The following is a 24,654-nucleotide window of genomic DNA, read 5'->3' as shown; positions in this document are numbered from 1 at the left end:
AATGACTACTTTGAAGATGGGGACCGTCATTTGCTAACCTTAAAGTGACTTTGGTGCGTGGAGATGGCCATAGAATGTCAATGAGACAGTTAGCCTGCTATCTGTCTGCTATCAGTTTAAAATTAAAAGGACTCAAGCTGGTTTGTGATAATATAGTAATTAACTGTGAAAAATTCCAACCCCCCGAAATCACAAATCTTTTGCGGTTTCCTGAACATCTGTTGCCTTCTACATACACAGAAATTCACATTAACTCCTTGCATTCAGAGTCAAGCCAGAAACTTCATTAGACTAAAGTTTTCCTAACTGAAACTGTCCTGATAGACACTGGTTTACTTCTGTTTTGGGCCTTTCTGTTTTCTTCCTCTCACAGGTCCAGGTTGGGTCGGGCAGACTGGGGAGGAGATATTATCGGTTCTTCCTTGGCCTTAAAAAGCAGCCCAGGCTTCCAATCTTCATCTGCTTAGCTGAGTGGTAATCAGGCCTCTTCATGAGCTTTTTTGTGTAGAGTAATCTTGTGTGCCAATGTTGTTTTTGCCTCCTCTTCCAGTACGTTTCCCAGTCGGCCCGAAAAGCCGCTGCCATCATAACCTACTCACCTGTTTCGTCAAGCTGGTTCATTCTTGGACAGCTTCCCTTGGAGCTGCCTCGGCTCCATCACCTGCCTGCCCTTCCTCCTGTTACCTGCCTGAAGCAAACCAGTATGCTGGACCCAATAGCCATCTGTTTACAACCGATCCTGAACATTTATTTTCCCACTTTTGGGAAGTGCAATTTCACCCACCAGTTTTCCGCTGGATCTAACTCTCATCTCCTCCCTCTTTCTCTCTCTCTCTCAATGGATCACCTCCTGAGGCTCTGATTGCGCCCTGAAACTCGCCCATCATTGTTGTTCCCTCTGGAGAGTTTCTCAGTGCAGTTTTCCTGTGCTTTTGGTTTTAGCTTTTGTGGAAATAAAATTGTGAGTAGTGCACAGTTCAGCCTCAGCCAAGCTTGCACCTTGACAAAACAGTACTGCATTAAATAATCCGAAAACTTTAGGTTTTAAGTCAAATATTCGGCCATTTTCACAGATTGAACACAACATCATAGCTGAATAATTCAGTGGCACAGTAAATGCTTTGGTTCACACACACATCCTTTATTCCCATTGCATAAGGCAAATATGCCTGCTATTTGTGTGCACTATGGTTGGTCATTAGTGCTGCGCATTGCTCACTTGACCCAAGGGTACGTAATTTATTTCTGGAGCCACCCATCAAAAAGAGGTTGCCTCTTGTCACACTGACAAGCACCCAATCTAATCAGCCTAAATGATGATGGGGTGGACACGTGCTAATTAGCATCAGCAGTCTGAGAATGGTATGACAAAGGACACTGTGCTTGTCTGGCTTTGTTATTCTACTAACTTCTTGTGCAGGATTTGTGTCAGTAGTTGTAAATGTGCACATTGTACAAACGATTGTGCACTTTTCTCAGTCCGAATTTATTTATTTATTTACTTTTTACAAAAAAAAAACATGTATGAATCATCATGAGTAGCTGAAGCCCATGGGCAGGGTGGCATAAATTCATCAGAGGTCAGACAAGCTGCCCACACAGACACCCGCACACACACACACACTGCGACGAGCCAATGAACACAGCAACGTGCTCCAAATCTTAATGACAATCAGACAGAAATTCCAGCGCCGCTCAAAAACAATACGAGGTAACTCGAGCTGGAGTAGAAACAAGGGCTCAAAAGAGGCGTGCAAAGAAACAGCCTTTCCATCTGTAGCCCATTTCAAGCCAGTCTGTTGACAATGATTGCATTTGAGACCGACAATGTTCATCTGAGACGCAGAACTCTCCAGCAGCACAATGAAAGCACTTCTGAAGCTTTTTACTGACGTGTCATCATCAGCATCTCATCTCGCCCTGGCGAGTGTGTTTGTTTGCTGCAGTTTGGATTAATGAATGAATGCTTCTAAGGGAGCTCTTGAGTGAGACCAGATTAAGCAGCGCAAGCTTAAGCACAAAGCATAAAAATATCAAAACAACACAGTGAGCGTTGTGGGAGTTTTATAAGCGGCATGACCTGCAAGGTTAAAATTGAAAAGTTGACGGTAATATGAAATTCCTTTCACTTGTACTTCTTCCTTATTTTGCCTCCTCGTGCACAACCTTAGACAGAGAGCACTGCCACATCACTATCAGTGGTCATAATGATTTTCTCCGTGTATCTACAGCACTCAGTTACCTCACAGCATAAATGAGGGAGCTTCGTGTATCGCATTTAGCTTCGTGGTAAATGTCTCCAGATGTCTGCATATATTTACATTACAAAAATGCAGTTTATGAGCGTTTCTTTCGAGATGAAGTTAGCGGTTCAGTGAGCCTCACGAAACCTTCATCGTTTTGACAGACGGTGAAAGAAGTGTGAGAGAGAGATGTGAAGGAGTTGAAGGAGAAATGCTCAAGAAGCAAGCCCTGACAAGCGCTGTCCACTTAAAGCAACTGCTGTCTGGTGTTATCTGTGTTTCCCACTGACATCTTCCGCTGACCTCACATCACGTCTCTGCCCCTCTTCTGTTCATCTTTCTTTCTTTTTTTACACATTCTGCAGACTTTGCATTTTTTTAAAAACCCTCCTGCCTTCCTCTTATGACTATCCCATCTCCCTCTTTCTCTCCTTCCATCCTCTCCCCATCTCATCAACTCCTCAGACACTGTGTCTCACTGGTGCTCCCATTACATTGCCCAGGGTGCATCACCACTCCATCTCCCAGTAATGGATTTCCAATGCTTCGACCGTCTTACCTGTCATGTGGTCATGTCTCCTTGCTGGGTAGCATCACTCTGTAAGCTTTTTAGAAATGCATGAATACTCTCCGTGTTATTGTACTCGTTCTATCATCACTCACTGCCCACACAGAGCAGCAAAGCATGACCCCACATCTCGCTTCTCCCGCTGCACAGAATCAAGCTGATGAAGCGTCTCATCACAAGACTGACTGGATTCAAAAGCTATTTGAATCTGAGCTATAACGCAGGGATGTATTGTAAAGCAGCAGAGAAGGCGCATCATTGTTTTAATCATCACTTGTTAGGTGGGAAATGAAGTGCAAGAACTTAATATGGCTTTTTTTAACTGCACAACCATGTGCCAAATTCTGTGATAGTTGTGTGCCAGACTTTTAAAAAATGAATTTACAAATTCTTTGCTTATATTCAACGGCTTTCTCATTAGTTGCGAAATAGTCCATTTGGATACCAAATTAGGAAACCATCTATGCAATGTTACTGAATTCAAATCACGTTCGTCAGTCTTGTCAGTGTCATCTGATCTTCACTTCCTTACCTTCATCTTCAAATCACTGTCAAAAACTAAATGTGTTCAGACTGTGAACGCATTCGATCAGTTACACACAGACACATATATATACACACATAAATTAACAGTCACCTGAATGTGAGATCGGAAGTTTAAACAAGATAATTACAGTAATTACACCTCTGGCACTAAAGTACTGCCATATCTGCACATGCACGATTGCTCTATTGTTAAATATCAATCATTAGAAGAACCAGAACAAAGTTCAGCCCAATCCATAATAGAGTTTCTGTTAGATGGATGGAGACAGAGTGTGAATCATAGTCAGGTTCCCGCCCACACATGGCTTTCATTTCAGTGCAAAAATAAACTCTTCCAAAGCATATCATCAGCCAAGAAAGCACATTGGTCATTGTATTGCTGGAGTTTCCTTCACAGACAGTATAAGACACTGTGAATGTGCGAATTAGAGGCTTACCTTTGGCGTTTTCGCGCACTTTCCGTTTCTGGCATCTTTTATGTATGCTATATCCAGAAGGTCTGTATCCTGTAACCAAGAAGAAGCACAGCTAAATCATCATAAATGTCAACCAATTTCAAATTTAAAGGCTTTAAAGGCTGTTTAGGACACATTTTATGCCCGTGGAAGCTACTTTGATTCAAGGTGATGGCACACATTTCAGAGACGCTTTCCATTTTACAACCTGCCAGCTCTAAACAGTCACATGTGCTTAAGGACACACATTAACCTCAATATGGGATGTCACCTGGGAGTCATTCAGTGTAGACAGATGCTGCCCTGATGACACTCTGCTCCACAAAAGTGTCTAATTAAAACAAAAGTGAAATGTTCCCATATTGACTGATGACCTGACTAAATGAGTACTAGCTCTTTACAAACATACATAAACACTCCAAATTGCTTTTGGAGTGTTTCCTCATAAAATCTGACACAGGATTATCCAGAAATCCAAAAAGAGTTTTTATTTATTCATTTTTTACAACAGAAAATGTCATCATATGCATCATATTACTAAAAGATCTGCTGTCAAAGGGGGAAAAAAGGAGATAAGATGAAAAACTTCACACGTACACAACGTTCTGCTGCTGCATGGTGTTATGCCAGGGTCGGCAACCTGCGGCTCCGGAGCCGCATGTGGCTCTTTAGTCCTTATAGTGCGGCTCCGCGTGGTTTGGGAAAATAAATTAGAAGTATTTAGCTGAAGTGTATTTTATTTATGTTAGTTCTTTTTTAACTTGTAGTTCTAAATTGGAAGATTATTGTGATATTGAAATATAAAAATAAAATTATATTCTATTATTTTTTTCATCGCTCAAAATAAGCGTCACACTCGCGGAAGCCGGTGTACCCACCGAAACGCCGTGCATTTATCGAGACTTTCAACCCCAGGTAGGCCAATTATGGATCTTTGGATCCACATTATGTCAGCAGCTGTTCTCCACCGTGAACTATGTTAAAGACAAACACCGCTCACGCCTCACAGATGAAAGCTTACAGTCCTGCGTAAAGATAAAAGTGACTTCGTACAGCCCCGACTTGCAGACGCTGTGCGCAGAGGTTCAGGAGCAGAAGTCCCATTGTAAACATATCACGGCAGACCCGACGATGTTTGCATGAACATGCTTTTCAGCATCTCTATGTTGACCACTTTTCACACACGGTTTCTGTATGCATACAGCCGGCTGTAGCTTTTCAGCTCACAGCCCGACACACACCAACAACAACACAACAGCCGAGACGTAAGGCAGCGAGGCGTGATTGCGGGTGCCGCTCAGGTGCGTCCGCCTCCCCTGCAGCGGCGCTGCAGACCACGCCCCGCAGCACGCATTAACCAGGTAAAATACATATTTAGGCAGAATTTTGCAAATATCTATTTTTCATCTTTTAGCAGCATAGTGCTTTTTTTCCAATTACTTTTTAAAAGTCAGGTCAAGGCTCCAACAGCCCAAAGGCGATATAAGGGTGGCAGCTCACAACGGTTTTTGTTTGCTACATGGATCATTTTAGTTCAGCTGGGTGTCTTTCCTTTTGTTATATTTCTTTAAGAGTTCAAAATGTGTTAATTACACATGGATTGTAGCACTTCATGGATTTCATAAGCAGCACAGCTTAGTTGTTCACACAAAGCACAAAGGTAAAAAAACAATATATACAGTGTTATCTTCATTTTAGATGTCAAACAGTATTTGCGGCTCCCAGTGTTTTCTTTTGCGTGGAACCAAATGGCTCTTTGGGTCTTAAAGGTTGCTGACCCCTGTGTTATGCAACAGCTAAGCATGTCTAAGCTGCATGAATGGCATTCAGCAGGCAAAGAAACACAATAGTAGTACCCTGACGAATCAGCCCTGAATATCACCACAGCTGTTATTCTATCACTGTCAGTGTTAATCCAAACAAAACCTGAACCTGATTCATTATTAATCCAGCAGCGTCTCAACCCATGTCAGAGCTCCTTGTTTCATCATATTTCAACATTTCACATCAAACTGCTTTAATCCAGAGGCAAAGCAGGACCGGATTTAAGGCAGGGGTGCAGAAAATGTAAATTTCTTTTAAATTTTTTTACTAAAACTGAAACCGGGTGATTCTGAAAAAATCCTGTTGATGAGCTCTCCGTCCAGCTAGCAAGCCAACCATAGCAAAGGCATCTGATTGCAGTATGGACACACACCCACATACAGCATGCATCTATCAACCTGTGTGCATCCATGCAACCATCGCTCCTTCAACAAGCTCTGTTTCATGCTTATTTGCAAAGCTTTAGCCCCTTAATCAGCCTGTAATGCATTTAGCAATGAGCAGACACAAGATGCAATAGCACAGAAGGCCCTTGGTGCCTTCCCTTAGTCACCACATCCCTTATCCCTGCATTTCGTTCCCTTGTACCTGTGACATGTGCAATGACAATAAAGTTGAATTCTATTCTATCAGTCTGGATTATCACACCCTCAATCTCTCTGAGAGAGAGCCAGGACATGAGGTGGAAAATTAACCAGAGTGAACTGTGTGTCCACTCAGCATTATCTGGGGAGACAAAAGGCAATGGGGGCTTGACTCGATCTCCAGCCACAACACTGATATCTGACAATCTCAGATACTCAAAGCTTGGTGGAAAATTGCACCTGGCCAGTGCTCCTTGCAAAACACATACCCACCTTAAGTCCCACCATGAGTATTTTGCATTTAAATATACTTGTTGCTATACGGAGATCGCGGATTATTTTGTTTAAAGGCATATTTCACTCAGGCAAAGCTGAGTAAGATAGCAATTAGATTAGCACTGCAAATTGTTAGCAGGCTAAATATTTAAATTTAAAAATATTGCCACAGCAGAAATTAAAGTACTCTGTTTTACTGCAGTCCACCAGGACAAGTTATTCCTTTTCTGCAGTTCACATAGCATCAATTAGGCGGTCTTTGCTTGCACAGAGAGAGCCTCTGAGTCAAAGGTTAACGCCTACATTGGGTCTGGAAATGCCTGCCTTTGAAGTCTCTTTAGAGTGCTGGCGCTCCACATGGGGGCCTGGTGGAACAGTGGGCTTCAGGAAGTAGCTTGCTGATTCTCGCGGGGTACTTTTTGGTGCCCCTCTGGCTCCGCACAGTTAGCAGAGATCTAAGGTGGATAAGCGGCAAAGTGTTAACCTACAGTACAGAGACGACTCATTAAAAATAAACTGCCTGTACGGGCGACGAGCTGCTCGTGAAGACGAAACGTGTGTACATCTAAAAGCTTCAGTGGGCAGAGGCTCAGTCATTGCTCAGATGTAAATAAAATCTGATGCCAGTGACAGTTTATTAATAATGAGCTGGATTTATAACTGCAGATGCGGCACAGTTAGTTAATTAAAGCACTTTATTTCAGTTGAGCAGTCCAGCTATTAGTTCTCCTGTTTAATGTCTCTCATTTATTTTCTATGACATATGTTCTTTATCTGTTCTTTTCTGTCATGTCTTAATTTATCACTCTCTGTCTCTCACTCTGTCTTTCCCTCTATTCTTTGCCTCGCTCCCCAACCTCACCGCTTTTTTGCGAGTATCACAGCAGCGAGCACGGATCCAAAGCCTATTAAAATCCACGGCACGTCCAGGAACCAAGCAGGGCCAGCGGGAAAGAAACTACAGAAATTAATGAACATGCTTAACCTGCACTGGCCCCGAGCCCTGTTTTCTGTGCCTGTTTGTCTGTCTCTGCTGTGGAGCTACTGTTTACAACACGCTGCCTTCCTTTTAAAATTAAGAAGTGAGCGCTAATGGTGTTTTTTGTTGTTTTGTTTTTTCAAATATGAAACTTTGTAGGAAATTCAAAATTCAGCTGGTGCTCATTTTGTTGTCAAATGCTGCCGGCGCTTTGTATATGTAATATATACGCCATGTTTTCATGGGAAGACTTTTCACATGCGTGTGGAATGTGATACAATTGACTCAAGGCAAGACCGGGAAGAAAAGTCTGCTACAAAGTGCTTTGAATAAAACAGTCTTTTTTTTGAATATCTACAAAGGGGCTGGCAGCGTCAGAACATGGTGGGTGGTTGTATAACAAAGTAACAAAGACTTCTGTTGCCCTTTGAAGCAACGCGTTTCCCCAGCTCGACTGGTACAAGCAAATGGAGGGATGTGCTGATGAGAAGAAAAAAAAGGAAGAAAGGTTAAGGAAACATGGGATAGAAGGCAGACACTGAGACAAGGATAAGTGGAAGTGGGGAGACTGACAGCCACAGCTCATTTACCAACAGCATGCTTGATAGCCTCCAGGGTTCAAAATGGATGCGCACTCCACAGGGCTCAGGGCCTCTGCTGAGCAACGGAGACAAGGAGCAAAAGGAGTGAGGGCAGGAGGGAGTGACAGATGAATACACTCAGATCAAATTAAGGAGCTGGACTGTTCTGTACCAGGACTAGTCAGTGTGGGAAAAGCATACAAGACAGTCACACTTGCTGCTGTTCTGAATCCCATATTTTATCTGCTTTATAATAACAGCAATACATGTAAAACTGTTCACTTCTATCTATTTAAAAATTAAGCAAATCAAAAAGAGCTAAAAGAGACCATCAGTCTACTAACAAGCACTTGATGGTTAATTTCATCTTGTCGTGTTTTGTCTATTTCGCTGCATGTGCATGTCTTGAAACAAGCTGCCACCCAGTCAGATTCGGTTTGTTTCGTGAACTGCTGATTTGCTCAGTCTAAGTGAAATAAGGTCACACAGGCTGTATAACAAGTCAGGGCAGTCCCTAACCCATTGATGCCATCTCTTGGACTGAAATAAGCTCTTGCAAACGCAATACCAAGGCTGCGTCTGGACATGTCAATAAAATACACATGCACATACAAGAATGTGCAAGAAAAACATAATGAATTTTAACACTGTGCAGAGCTATAGAGCCCTTGCATAACCAATTACACTGTTGCAATCGCTATACAGTGTTGTCTGAGTGTTTGATGGCCCACTGACTCGAGGTCAAAGGATTCTCGGCACAGATGTGAAAAACAGAGCTATTACCCAAAAGGAACAAAACACACTAAAGCTCTGCAGGTGCTGAGCCTGTCCCTGTAAGTGGCCCTCCAGTGACTCTCGGCTGGCAGGAAACACATACTGTTACGAGGGAAAATGGTTTGTGGAGAGCTCAGCTTGAACTTGGTTGAGAGTGGCATCCACTTTGCCGCTCTACTCTTGGGTTCCTATAGTGCAGTTCTAACAACCCAACAGTGATAAAGTCACAAACCTCCTCACCTGAAGTGGCTGACTAGAGAGACGGAGAGAGAAAGAGAAAGCTACAAGCAAGCAGACCGAAGAGCTGAGGGCTTGAAAGTCCTTTTTTTGGTAGGTTTTGCATGAAAATTTGCATTCAGGCATAACGGAAAACGGAACTAGCTTTCAGCGCTCTAAGAAGGCTTAGTATTTACAACTCACAGGATAATTGAAATCATTCCATGGATTAAATGATTTGTTAGGCAGTATAAAGAAAAGAGGGACAGCAAATGCAGGAGAGACATCAGGTATGGCATGAGGCAAAGGCCTTGAGCAGAACTGCACTCTGCATGAGGGCATATTTAAACTGAGCAACTAATTCACTCTGGTTTTCATCTGTCTAACATGTCCCCTCCCTCGAGAAGCCTGGCCCTCACTCTATTCATCTGCAATTAAAAGATAAATACCCAAATAAATAAATAAATAAATCCTGGAAATATAAATCTATGGTCTGCCAACTACTTTCTATTTAGAATTTTTTAAGTTAAATAAACCTAAACCCACCACTGATATTCATTCTTCCTCAAGCTCTCAGTGCCCACAAAGGTAAAAATCTGTATAAATGTGAAAAAAACTTAAGTCTGCACTGTAGATCTGAACAAACTGGTTTTAAATATGCATGAGTTCAGGAAGGTCATAAATCCAGTTTTTATGTGGAATTAAATGGACTCGTCCAGTGCCTGCACATAGAACTGTTTCTCTAACCTCTAGCACGGCACAAATCTGCATTTTCCAAAGGGCACAGTCCTCTATCTCAGAGAACAGACGTATGTGGGGTGCTGGTCCTGAGATTTCATGCAGGCATTTCTACTAGCAGAAATGGCAACCTGTCAGAAGAACGGCTAGGGAAAAAAATGAGACTGACACACTCCCATGAAGTCTAAAGCATTTTATTGGAGTGGCATTTAATGTTCTTTTATTATAAAAGTCACTTTTTGTTGTATTTTTTTTTTATCTTTCCACTGTTCTTGCAACAAATTAAATCATGCCTGTTCAAACACCTGCTTTCTAGATTTGATATCAAATGATAAGTTGAAAAAGAATATGAGAACCCATCACTCTGGGGACAACAGATCGTATTTTGGGGCTTCTAGTGTGTGTAAATGACAGCTATCTGTAAAAAGCTTCTATCCACCCATCCACTGATCATTGTTTAAAGAGCGCATGTTAATATAAGCAAATATTAATGAGAAAATAGCAGAGGGCACTTTTTTTGTTTTTGGTCTGAATGGATTGTTTACTTACATCCATCCAAAGAGCGCTTAAATGTGATTGGTCAACGGTACTCAAATTACAAGCAAAAGACATATTACTGTTCCGACACATACAGAATCTAAGGCCTGTTCATTCAGCCTGTGCATGTTTTTATGTCTTGAAATGATTGCTTTCCCTTTACAAGACAAAAGACACTTCAGAGGTGACATGAAATGAGAACAAAGAGATGAGGACAGGACATGCAAAAATGGGGGGACTGTGATTCCAGCATCATCAACTCTTACCCAGTGGGAAACACACACACACACACACACACACACACACACACACACACACACACACACACACACACACACACACACACACACACACACAGTCTACAGTCCTTTTGTATTCCTTTTTTCTAAAAGGAAATTGATGGCTGAACAGGCATAGAGAATTTTGTTCACACTCACCAGCATCTAGCCACCCACTGTAGGTTCTGATTAAGCCATTCTTGCTTATGTATTTAATTATTTTCCTTTGTCTGATTTCTGTATTGAAGTAATGCTCTGGAGCTAGAACGCGTTCGGTTTTATTAATTTCCTACTTTTTTCGACTTCTATTTCTCATCTTGTCACATTGTATTTGAAATTTTGTCAAAAAAAGCACTTAAAAAAATCTTACATACAAACCAAACAGGACAGCAACTCGGAAAAGACATATCCAGAAGTGAATGTAGTGAGCATAATGTGCGTCTATACACACACAGCCACACACACATATCTAAAAATACATAAATAAAAGAGGGGGGGGGGGGGGGGGGAGAGATGTAACCAAGCATATCTAATGAGAAGTTTAACAAATGTTGGTAGAGCAGGTTATTATTTTGACTTCTTAAGTTCTGAAACACTCCCAGACCCCATCGGAGAGAGCCAGTCCAAAACATGGCAATCACCAAAAACAGTAGCCCCCAGACCCTGAGGAGAGAGCCTGTTTATCAGACCATTGGTTAATTCATTTTTATTTTTATTTGCATGTTTATTTATTCATTTATTAAGCATATTTATAACACTGACCTGCCAAAAGTGCCTATCCTACCTATCCGCCTCTAACAGACTTATTAGCTTGGTCTGGGTTCTAATCAAGGTCTGCCAATTTAATAGGGCAGAGAGACAAGGATTAAAAGAAAAAAGCCAAAACAACAACAACAACAAAAAACAACTTAATATTGCTCTCAGAACACCCCTGACCTCAGTCAAGCACTTTTGGACCCAGATCACTGAACAGTTTTCTTACTTGCTGGGCTGTCACATCCCAGTATCTCCATAACTGTGCATCCTAGATCAGCAGTCCCCAACCCCCGGGCCACAGACCGGTACCGGTCCATGAGTCGTTTGGTACCGGGCCGTGAGAGTTGAGGCTCAGGTGTCAAATTTATGGTTTTCGGGGTTTTATTGGTTTTTAGCGTTATTTTTTAATCATTTTTATTGTTAATCCGGTTACCCTAAACCGATCCGTCACGCAAAAAAGGTTGGGGACCGCTGTCCTAGATGACTTGTCATCTTTTCATCTACATGTTCCCAATGCCAGCGTTCTCCTTACAGCCCTAACTATGGTCAAAAGGTCATATTTTTAAACTGGAAATAAAAAATAGGATAAACATTGTCCAATGCAATGTGCGTATAATATTCCAAGCCCTCAACTAATCTACATATTATCATTATGATTATTATGGGGAATAGAATATCCTTGTACATGTACAGCGACAATGTGTATGTAAGTGTATATATGTTGCCTTATATATGAGGATATATGTATTTATATAGGTATGTGTGTATATCACTAAAAAAGCACTTTTTTGATTCCTAAAGCTCTTTTAAAAAAATGTAGGTAGACTTTGGAAAAAAGCAGGCCACATATTGTGGACAATGTGGAAACAAGCTGAAAAGATTGAATGTGGGATGCTCAAGTTGAAATTCAATTATACAATTATGGTCAAGTGAAAAATAGAATTTTAAATGTCATTTCTAGCAGGGTGATAAAGTACAAGTAGAACCTGTTCATAGTTTTTGGTCAGATAGATGGAAAGAGGAGACAGGGATTAGAGGTCAGATGGAACGATGGGGAAAAAAAATAAATGCTTGGGAGAAAAGAGCGAGGGAGGAGCGGCTATGTGGGCAACAACAGAGATGTATGGCTGCGGCTGATAGTGGTTATCAGCAGCCGACACGCTCCACAAAACAACCATTGCAGAGATAAAGGCAGCAGGAGGTTGTGCTATAGATCAGCGCACATATTCAACCTCACACGTGTCAAATGATGCGCACAAACGTAACACTCTAGCCATTAACACTTAAGCTTGTACATACTGTATGCATGCACCAGCTCTAGTTTATCTCTGTCATCAATCTGCAGCATCTGCAGCGTTCAGTCATTGCGAACACTCGGTGTATTAATGTGAACAGCTCTTCGGCTCATACTGGTCACCGATTTCCTGGGAGCGTGCTCAGCCAACCAAATTCTGGGCACACATACGCAGACGGATGGAGTGCAGCGAGGGGTACTGGAGGGAGTTAAGTCCTCTCAGACAGATGCAGAACAGACTAGCATAACAAAGAAAGCAAAGCCGCTTCTCTCATCTGTCCATCACACCCTGTTGTTCTCTTATCTTAGTTATCATTCCAGCTGGATTTTTGCTGCAGCCCCCACCACCCCCCGATTCCCTTTCTTAGTCTGTCTTCTCTTGTCCAGCTCTGCGGCTGTCTTGGACAAGTGCCTTTCCTTTCACTCACCTCACCTGGAAATCTGCCTCACTGGCTCTTCCCTCCTCCCCCCCTTGCCTCCCTTTTGTGTGCTTGGATCTTAACAGCAGTTGTCATGTCTATGGATGACTGTTCACATCTTGTCATGTCTGAAACCCCACTGACACACACATGCTAACACACCACCCACCTCTCTCATCCTCCTTATTTTTCTATCCTTACCCCTCCGTGCCATTTAATTCTTCTCTTTTATGTGTCTGGCATCCTCCAGGCAAACTCTGGATGGCTCTTATCTGTTGCAGTTGAACATCTGAGATCCACCCCAGAGCAGAGAGCGCCGGGATGCATAAATGCACACACACACATACAGTGCACGCACACAGAGACACAGACAAATACATCAAATCCCCAGAAAGGATCAATTAAGGTAATTAAAGTGCAGATAAGGCACAAACAGAGACACTGAAGTATACATGCACATGCAGACTAAGTCAGACACACACTACATTACACTTGTACAACTACAAAATGCTTGTCAATGTCTCAGCTTTCTTTCTGTTCAGTTCAATATAAAGTCTCCTCTGGACATCTGTGCATTAAAACCTCACATCCTTCTTCTGTCTGAATATTCAGTCCACTACGTGTCTGCAGGTTATAACGCTAACACAAATGAAATTCTGGCATTCTGAAAATGAGTAAAAGGTACATTCAACCTCGAGTCTATGGACTGAGACTGTGTCTGTGTGTGCTTGTGCAGGGTTTCTTCAGTGAAGTTCTTTGATAATCAACGCTGCTGGCACACAGAACACAGTTCTGGCCTTCATCTTTCACATCAACTCATTTGGACACCTCTTAAGTGCAAACCATAACCCCTTTGAAGTCAGGACAAAGCAGGCGGGTAAGAGAAATGCATTTCTCACTTTCTTTCTGCAGGCGAACCTTTCTGTCTTTGCCTCTGCTTCTTCAAGATCCTTTCTTGAGCAATCTGCAGTTATCTTTTCTTTCCTGCCACACCTGCTTTTTGGTCAAACTTGAGCACAAAAACTACAAGTAAATGCTAACTACTAAAAGAGCCACTGGGTTTTCATGGAGAACTATAAAGTTTCCTTAATATGATTTACTCTTAGACCCATGAACCTGATTTTAGTTTAGTTAGTTTTGCATGTTAGCATGCTAACATGGTTGAGACTGATGGGAATGCTGGAGTTCTGCCTCTATTTTTCACAAACCAAAATCCTGGGCAAACTGAAATATTAGCTAGATTGTGGAATCGCTCAGCTTAATAAGATTGATCGTCTGGGGGCCACAAAGGTCTTTACCAATCCATCACACAGCTATCAATAACTGTCAAGTAGAAAATTGTGCAATCTCAGCATGGTGATGGTATAGGAGTTGAAGCATTACCAAAGTCAGGAGGCTTCCTGTTTAAGGCCATTATTAAGTGTACAGTAGCCTATTTAACTTCAGTCCATCCATACAGACCTCGGCAGTGTACAGCCCCTGGGGCACATCCGGATCCTACGTTGTCCCAGTGGGAGGTCAATGGGAAATGTATAATAATGTCAATAATGTGAAATAACAATATAACAATAACAATATAACTTTGTTGCTTTTATTTTTAAATCCACTGCTATTTTTTTTTATTTATGTGCATAAAAACTGTAAATATTGTTTGGAATTGAATTTTTAACAGAACACGGACTTCAAAGTATTTATTTAGTGAAGTCAATGTAATGTAGTCTGCGGGATAACGAAAGAGGAGCTGACAGCAATGAGCTCAGTCAAATGACACAGAGTGGAGTCACAGCAAGCTTGGATAAGCTGGGGCTAAAATGGAAACAAAACAGGACTATTGATTGAATACGGAAAAATATTGGTGTTTCTACTACTCCCATTTCACATTTTCATTGTCTAATTGTAACATCCACTCTTGCCAAAAGCAGCTTATAAAGAAATACAATACTGAGCAAAATTAAGTTTAGCTTACTGGTGTGGTCTTGAAAAACAGCCCCAGTTTCTTAATTGCTCATCTCTGATCCAACATGACATTTCAGTCTGGACCAAACGGACTGTCCAACAGACAGAGAGGCGTTGCCTTCCTTTGAGTCTCTCGCCTGTGAAAATCTAAACTGTTCTTTTTGGTGGGAAAACTATTAATTACCAACAGAAACATGTACCAAATTCTTGATATATATTTTCAAATATTAAAATATATTATATTGTTGTTCATGCAAGGTGGTCTGTGATTGGCTGCTACAGCCACAAGGCTTAGTGGAAGGTAAACTGGCGTACAGTAGGAACCTGTTCCTGTGTAACCTGCTCCTGGTTAGGATTTGGGACACAGACTCCCTCTCTACTTTAAGATTAGGCTTAAAACTTGATAAAACCTTTATTTAGGGCTGGATCATGTGACTCTGAAATATTCCCATGTTATGCTGCAAGAAGCTCAGGCCACTAAGGAATTTCTGAGAGTTCACTTAACATTACTTCTCCACTTTTCATTCTCCATAAGCCACTACCGCATGTCCTCAACTGTTGTCTTTTCTTTCCTGTAGTGTGTTTTTTCCCTCATTCTTTCTGTGCTCTCTTTGTTTTCTCTTATCTTCTCCTCCATTCCTAACCAGTCTACCAACAGTACATGGCTGCCCCCTCCTGAGCCTGGTTCTGCTGGAGAGTTCTTCCTGTTAAAAGGCAGTTCTTCCTTCCCACTGTCACCAAGTGCTTGCTCATAGGGGACCATCTGATTGTTGGGGTTTTCTGTCTAATACTGAACTTTACATTAAAATATAAACCAACTTGACGTGACTGTTGCTGTGAATTGTTGCTACATCAATAAAAATGAATTAAAATGAACTGCACTGAACAAAACAAGTCGCACCTGTGTCATGATACAGGCTTTCCTGTGCCTTTACGTGATAACTTTCACGACAACCTTTCTTTAACTTCTAAACTTTCTTTCATCTCTCAGAATGAATGATTCCTGTTTAACTCAAATATCAATAGTGACATAGTGACTTCAGTTTAACTGTGTCTTAATAACAAAGACAGTATTTCTAATGTACAAAACATTTTAATCAGCCAACAAATTAGTCTACCCTGTCAGCCCTGCCTGTGCATCAGGCCCTATTGTCAGCCCACTGCTAAGTGCCGTTTTATCCCCTTTCCTGTCAGAGGAACCACAGGCAATTATGTGTGTTTGTCAACAGGTCCTTATACTGTTGGATACAAATAACAGAGCAAAGCCACAGACGCAAACAGATAATCATCAGTGGAACACAATGAGGCTGGAAAGAGGAGAAAATCTGCCCGAAAGGGTTTACCGCCACCCTGACTTCAGCTGTCTGCTAATGTACTGCTGAAAACTAATTCTCCCTGTCCCTCTCCTCTCCTCTTCTAATGAGCCAGGTGTTGTTTCTCTCCCTTCTGCCATGTCACTCTCTCGAGGAAGCCCTTCAGAGAGGAGCTGGTATTTTAAGTATGAAAGACTGCTGCGCTTCTTTTCTTAACCCAGAGCATCTAGAAGCTGTTTAAATTTGATACCTTCATATCATTCCGCCAAATTGAATTGACTTTAGTGGGGAAAGAAAAGCGAGTGACCCACATTTGTGACACACTTAGTTACTCGAGCGGAAATGGAACAGCGCAAGCAAAAGGGGGGGAGTCCGTGAAAATTTTAGGGATGGACAACGAAGTGAGTGTTTGACAGAAAACATTCAAAATTCTCTCTATTTAACAGTCAAGAAAAACCGAGGTGACAGTTCACATCTGCACCGGAACCAATAAATAACAGTGTGATAGTGGATAAAATGCACCAATAGGAACTACGCAAGTCGCAGCGGGTTACGGATGGGTTTAATGTGGTCTCTTGAGGTACATATTGTTCTTTTGTACTTTATTTGGCTTTGACAAGCTTATTTTTCTCCGAACTTTTATTCTGTTTGGAAATTTGTCTACGTAGAGATGTTAATAATGTGCAATAAAGGCCAAAATTAGTCCCTCAGTGTGCTAGTAATAAGCTTTCTGGCATGAACATTTGGAAATGAAGAGACAGAAGCTAGATAATTGCTACAAAGTACAAAGGAATTCAAATGAAAAACAGCAGGGTAGCATGAAAACCCAGAACCCCCTAGCTGGTGTGAATTAGAGGTCTCTTAAACATTACAAGCTCATCTAATGCAATGAATGCAATTAGTTTCAATCAATAATACAAAGAAAAATCTATTTAAGGGGTGCAGATCTAAAGATTTGAGGCTTCGGAGAGTAAACGCAAGACATGCAGCCCTTCCTCAACATGGCTTGTAAATGATTACCGAGGCCATCTGACAAACTCTTCGCTGTCTGTGATTATCTGTACTTACCATGCCAGCGAACACTCTACATCTGTATCTTAGAAATGGAGTTAAAACTGATTCTTTCCACTTATCCACTTAAGCAACTGGTCATTATGTGCAGGAAGCACTGGAAGTTGTTTGAAAGCAAAAAGCATATAATTGCCTCATTAACAAATGGGACATGAGTGTAAGCCATCCGTTGCCCCTGATTCTTGTAGCAAAATGCACTTTATTAAGGCCTTTCAGTGAAATATTAGTTAAGAGAGAGGAGGACAGAAGCGGGGAAAAGTAGAGAAGAAAACTCTGCTTATGTGCAGCGTTTAGACGTAAGAAGCTATGAGATCTGCACTGAGGATAAAGTGAATTTTGAAGGGCACGGCATCTACATTAAATCCTCGCGGAATTAGATTATCATACATTTATATACATGATGTCAAGCGATTAGTTGATGTAAAACCTCACAAACTTCATGCGTGCCTTTATGCAAGAACAACACATTAATTAACGAAACAAGTCAGGTTTTTCTGTCATCACGATTCCTGAGTTATTAATAATCCTCCTCCTTACAGTCACGTCTACAGTTTATCGGATGGGCAAACAAACTGAATGTTTGAATGTGTATTTTCTGAAGTCCTAAATTGCAAATCTGAAAATGTTAAATAATTATTGTTTTTTCTGACATGAATACATATTTGTATTTGTGATAATGCTACAAGGCAAAGAGGAGTTTTGTCCTTTGACTGTATTTTCTCTCAATTTTAACATCTTCTGTTGATGAATTTACCTTCAAGATTAAGTAGTTGTGTGCCTTTAAAAATTCGCTTCGAGCATCACATGTTTGGAATATATTAATAAGTGACTGGGGAGCCCAAAGAAAAATTAAAGCTATGTGATTGGCAAGAGGCATCCATCTATCCATTCATTTTCTTCCACTTATCCGATTCAGGGTCATGGGGGAGTCCACTTGGACCCTAGCTGTCATATACACCCTAGGTAAGTCATCAGGCTGCCACAGGGCTAACACAGAGAGACAGAAAGCCACTAACACTCACATTCAGACCTACAGTCAATTTAGAATCATGGCTATAGACTTCTTATTGTTATTTTAATATACTGAAATAGTTTTATGGCAGCTTTTGAATTTATTCTTTGAACAAACCACAAAAGAGCAGTAACAATAGGTATTCTACTAATGACTCTTCCACTAAGGCTTTGCCTTTTTGCCAATCTTACAACAATCTTCAGAGGCAGAATAGAGCCATTTAAAATGTGCAGATCATTATTCTTTTAATTTAAGGTCTCCTCCTTTTGGTCTCTGTATCAGTGCAGATGAAAAGAGAAGATCAAGAGAATAGGAGAACATCATTCCCAGACAAACGCCTGATCCAAACGGTGCTGTCAGAAACCAAAATTTGCAAAGAGCAAAGTTAAATGGTTGGCAGAAATAACTTTTATTCTCACTATTTGAAAACAATGAAAGACCCATACAGTCATTTCTTTGTTACGCCAACACGACAACAAACCGATGGGCAACATGAGGCCTTGCTCTTCGAAGCACGGAATGAAAACAGGAAGGAAATGTGTTCTCTTACTGAGAGCTTGTCTACAGTGGGACCTCAAAGTCTATTGGCTGAATGCCTTTATTTGAAAGGGCTCCCTGAGGAAAGCAGCCACCTGGCTTGGAACACTGATGGCAGTCATATCACAGCAGCAGGGGGGTTTTGAGTACTTTGCAGTATCAAAAAACAAGCTGCATGGATTGGATTGTCATGGCAACTGGGCTGGGTTAGTGTTTGAAGTGGAAGGAAGAGAAACACAGAAGAAAAAAGAAAGATAGAGAGAGAGAGAGAGTTAGTGTGTCTACAATTACAGGCCTCACGAGTGTAAAATGTTGCTTCATTAGAAGTAACAGTGTAACATCTAAGCTATAGGTTCTCGGATGTGAGCGATTTAGCATAATTAAACCCATCATGGTCAGTTATTGAGAAATTTAAGTCGTCCCGTATCATTCTACACCAAACAAAAGGGGTCTAAGAGCTACTGCAGCCGACTGTAAGCTCTGACCACACGACATACAGAACAACATGCACGCCATGGTTCTCCATGCTTTTTATTGACCAGTCCCGCAAAAGTCAATGTCCATCTGTAATCTGATTACAAAACGCTCTACTACTGACAAATCTGAATTTATGCCAATAACAGATAATCTATGCCCAGAGTTTCTCAGCTCACTCCCATTCAAATTAGTGACTACATCTTTTATCTATCTTGGCCTTAAGATCTCTAAAAATCCCAAACTCCTCAATAAATTTAATTTCTTGGAAATGCTGGACAAGCTCAAAGACGATATTAGGAAATGGAAACTGCTTCCTCTGTCTTTGATCGGTCGAATAAATGCAGTTAGAATGGTGTCTTTGCCACGATTTTTATATCTTTTTCAAAACCTTCTTATTTATTTGCCACTTAAATTTTTTAAGCAGCTTGATTCATTGATTCTTTCATTGATTTGGGCAGGAAAACCCCCTCGGATATCCAAGGCTCATCTTCAAAAAAATACTTCCAGTGGGGGGGTTGGGTTTCCCTGTCTTTAGACATTATTACTGGGCGGCAAATTCAAGAGCTCTATTGCACTGGCAGTGAGGTTCGCCTACTGATTATTGTTATGATAAGCTTCCAATCTGGCTCCAGGTAGAGGCAGCAACAGTATCTGAAGCCTCATTACCGGTCTTATTGTTTTCTAACACGGGTTCTTCTAATAATTCGATCAGTCGTAATTTTGTTGTTAAAAGTCAAATTAGGAAATCTCATAAACCACCTGACTTCTCAGTAAGAATGCCAATAATACATAACTACTTGTTTAAACCAGGTAAAATGGAAAGGGTGTTTTTAGAATGGGGGGGGGAGAGAAGGGATTGAAATGCATTGAGGACTCATATATATATAGATGATATATTTGTGTCTTTCCTTCAACTTCAGCAAAAGTTTCAGTTACCTCAATCACATTTTTTTCATTATCTTCAAATAAGGAATTTTGTTCAACGAAACTTTTCAGACTTTCCACTGAAGCCACTAAGTCATACTTACTTTGATATAATTCGGAAAGAAGATTTTAAACATCTGATATCTCAGTTTGTGAAGTGCTTTACAATCCCAGTTGATTCTGATCAAATTAAGAATACATGAGCTGAAGACTTCGGTGTTCCTCTGGTCAAACTGTTTGTCCAATATTCAGAAAGGCTCAATAAACGCCAGATATAAACTAATCCAGTTTAAAGTCATTCACAGATTACATTTTTCTAAACTTAAACTTAACCAGATCTATAATTCTGTATCCCCCTTATGTGATAGATGTAATATCGGTGAAGGTTTCCTTGCACATCTATTTTGGCATTGCTCTGTCTTGAAAACTTTTTGGAGCCAGATTTTTACGTGGTTTTCAAACCAATTTAGGAAAAAAGTACCGTTTGATGGTACACTGGCTATACTTGGATCATTTGCATCAATCAAATCTTTTTCCTTTTCACAAAAACATTTAATTACAATGGGTATGCTGGCTGCAAAGAAACTTATACAGTGACGGTCTTCTTCAACCCCGTGTTTTAAAAGGTAGCTTAATGAGATGGTGTCTGTGGCCAGGGTGGAACAGATAAGATTTGATAGAAAGGGGAAACTGGTGAGTTTTTGTACGATTTGGCAACCATTTCTAGAATTCTTAAAAATTAACTGATCCTAATTCATGCCCCACACTTCGCGTGAATTTTCTTATTTTATTTCATTTTATTTTACTCTTTATTTAGTTAATATTGTTATAATTTTTCATTCCTCTTTTTTCTCCTTCTTTTTCTTTTTTTTCATGCTTATAAGTTCACAAATGCTAAATGTAGTAATTGTCCTCAATTGAATCTGTATAAGCATGCTGTGTTTAATTTAAAAGCAAAAAATAAAATAATAATAGAAACGCTCTACTGGGCTACTGTATGTAGAATCACTCACATCGATGTCCATTTAGCTAAAGGAGGAAGAAAAAATCTCTTTTATGCAAGTTGTACTCAACAGCATTTATCTCCATATTTGAGGGAACATAATTGCTTAGATATGGGTGGATCAGCTGAGTTAACACATTTACGTTTTCTTTTGTTCACCTGTTTTATTTCTAAGTAGGTCAAATTAAGAGAAAAAGAGCGACTCTACATAACATGCAGAACAATTACATCCAAGCACTCCTGCCCTGGTTTAAAAAAAGCCCCGTATCATCTAGGAATAAACAATAAGCCCATGCTTTACATGAGTAAAGGCTTTAGTATCCTTAACCCCCCCCCCCCCCCCCCCCCAAAAAAAACAACAAAAATGTGTGATATGTCATATACAGTGAGCAGCGTAGTCTCAAAGCAAAATGTATAATAGCTACATTAGTCCACAGTGACAAAGCCAGTACCACAAACCCTGCCTGTGTCATGTTTTTATGAGCCAAAATATATCCACTAGTTTTTTTGTTGCTTAAACCAAACATTTTAAAAATGAAGCTAAACATCAACAAAAAGGCAACGTTGTTTTTTTAAAGTAAACCAGCTTGTGTAAAATTCATGTTTTGCACTTCGGACCAGCTACTACACACTTTTCTCGGAGACTTTCCTAAACAAAAATGATGAAGTTAAGCAGTCAGTGCATTCCTCTCTTAAAATATTTCCTAGCATTCTTTACACACCTACACATTCATCATTTTTTCAGTAGATAACTGAGTGCAACACCATGCACACCTTTCCCATTCCTCTGAAAGCCTGTGCTTTGAGTGTGACCGATCTTACACATTCAGACGAGGTCAGAATAATAATTGCTGGAACAATAAAAAACAACAATAATACAAAATGCAACAAAAATAAAAATAATGATTAGAAATTATACACTGTATAATTACACTCTGTGTATAATTACACAGTCTAACTGTTTTTGCTGCCTTAATAAGAGGCAGAGAAACAAGGATAAATACAGTACGCAGTCATTTTTCTGACACTACATGCTTCTTTTTGACACTAGTGAACCACACAGGGACTTAACTGTCTGTGTACGGTGGCACTGCCAGGCTGGTGTGCATGAAAAAATAAAAATAAAAAAGCATAAACAAGCCGACACTGACTGATTCAGGAACCAACAGCTCAGTTCTGTCTCAGTCATGCAAATATCTAACTGACAGCTGCAACAGCAGTCTGGCCTCCGTTGCACATTTCAATCTATTCAAATTATGGCTACGTCAAAGTGACAACTCCAAACTCCTGCAAAAGATGCTGCCTGAGTGCCGATAAGCTACAGGGCTTATAGGTCCATGACGTTCCATTTTAAAAGTTCAAATGTTCAAGGTTCGTTCACTGCCTTTGGTAAAACAGCTCCCGTTTTTTTTTTTTTAGAAGGATCATGTAACTCGTATGTTATGTATAAATATTTGACTTTTATTCCTCTGGACATTAATGTGCATGCGAACAATCAATCTCCACAAGCAAAGGCACAGTTTTAAATAGTGGACAGCTGTTGTTTTATAAAGACAAAAAGACATAGTTGTGAAATAATTTATTAGTGTGTCTAATTAGTCACCAGAAGCAGTATAAGACAGAATGACAGAGTGACAGTGTAAATGACCACGGCAGACCCGGGTGCACGTTCAACATGCTTTGCATCCTTTTATTCACACACAATACACACAGAGCTGCAGTTCTCCCGCTGCCACCTCAACGTAACAACCACAACCACCCCAAACACATGACCCATTACAATATTTAAGACGGCGGGGAACGATTGCGGATGCCATGCAGGTGCGTCAACCTTCCCTGCACAGACAGAAACTAAATTTGACAGAAACTAGCTTACACAGTAGCTGTCTGTAGCCGATGGAGCAGCAATAGAGCCAATTCACCAGCATCGCTCCTTACCACACATCTCAGTGCATCAAAATTACTTTTCTGACAGTGTTCAAGTGAGTGGATCAAGACAGCTAAACAGAAAGGTGGGGTAATTGTTTGAATAAACTTCACCCAGAAACTTTTCATTCCCTCTTTCCTTCCCGCTCTGCTCCTCGACCTCTCTGGCTACACCTCCACCATACAAATGCTTAGCACGCGATCTCAGACTGCAGCGTGGACTGAACCAGATGAAAGGCCTGACCACAATAGAGATCAGTTTTGAATAAGTGACGCAGAAATAGGCCAGCATAAATGTTATAAATACCTGGACCCATGAGACAATAAATAGCTTAATCATCCTCTTCATCCTGCTGTCATGTTTCACACAGGCAGTCAAACTACTTTTGATTAGGCCAACATAAGATGTTATTCATCCATAACCAAGCACTTAGTCCAACAACAGAACGCTCTAATTTCTTATAATCTCATGATGCCATCCATGACTGACTTACTCAAATTAATTCCTCTAAAGCGATATGCATGATATTAAAATGTCAGTATAAGGAACACAAGGTTATTGTGAAGGGAATATGCCAAAGTTTTACAAATGAAATCTCACTGGTACCGATTGAAAACATTTTATATTTTCAGAAAAGTTCCTCATGAAAAAATGCAACGTTTAAGATGAGGACAAGGCATTTAGAGGTACTTGAAAGATATAGAACAATATGTGGTAAAACTTGTGTATGAGCATGTTAAAGCTGGGTTAAGAAAACAGTTACCGCTCGCTGTACGCGTACACAATAACAAAAGCATGTGACTTTTTTCCCAAATAAAGGGAGAATAATGCACACATAACTGAATGTGCGCTAAATTTTATCAGGCCACCTCTTTCTATTTTCCATAACTGAATGTGCTAAAAATAGTTGCAGCCATTTGTAATGGTTTCCTGTCCTTGTGTGAACTAATGTGCTGTATTGCATCCTATTGTTAGTTTTTTGTTATTGCTGCCAGGGTCCTAGCCTCCATTATTTTGTTAATGTTCATTAGGTCTTTTTCAGTTCATAATTGGAGAGTTGAGATCCCCAAATAAAACACATCTCTTTTCCTCCACTTCTCTGCTGAGTGTCTTAGTTTCGCATTCGCTGAAATTCTGGGGGTTTATGAAATTTGTTTGCTGTCGTCTTAACTACCACATGTAAAAGCCCGTGGCACAAACAGTGAGTTTATATGCAAATAACGAAATAAGACAGTGTTGACCAAGCGTGGCTTTATGATTCTAATGAAAAGAATGCATCTTCACATTTCTGTCTTTCTGCGTACACGTGGTTTTACTTGTGCATGCAGGGTTTTATGTATCAGGCACCTTGTTGGAGAAACAAAAT

General features: G+C 40.5%; 1 protein-coding gene across 2 annotated transcripts in view; it reads right to left on the bottom strand.

Moving 5' to 3' along the window:
• Positions 1 to 24,654, bottom strand: part of plcb1l (phospholipase C beta 1-like) — a 128,620-nt gene that overhangs the window by 87,692 nt on the left and 16,274 nt on the right. For both annotated transcript variants that reach the window (XM_085431423.1, XM_085431424.1), the window contains exon 3: positions 3,795 to 3,863. In XM_085431423.1, the coding sequence (XP_085287549.1) occupies positions 3,795 to 3,863 (69 nt within the window). The remainder of the gene's footprint in view (positions 1 to 3,794; positions 3,864 to 24,654) is intronic.

This window comes from Copadichromis virginalis, linkage group LG15 (assembly GCF_057382275.1).
Source record: "Copadichromis virginalis isolate Kocher_CV1m ecotype Utaka linkage group LG15, C_Virginalis_male_GT1.1, whole genome shotgun sequence".
In the NCBI taxonomy this organism is placed as follows: Eukaryota; Metazoa; Chordata; class Actinopteri; order Cichliformes; family Cichlidae; genus Copadichromis; species Copadichromis virginalis.
The sequence above is the reverse complement of the archived record's forward strand: the minus strand, read 5'-3'. Positions and strand labels throughout refer to the sequence as shown.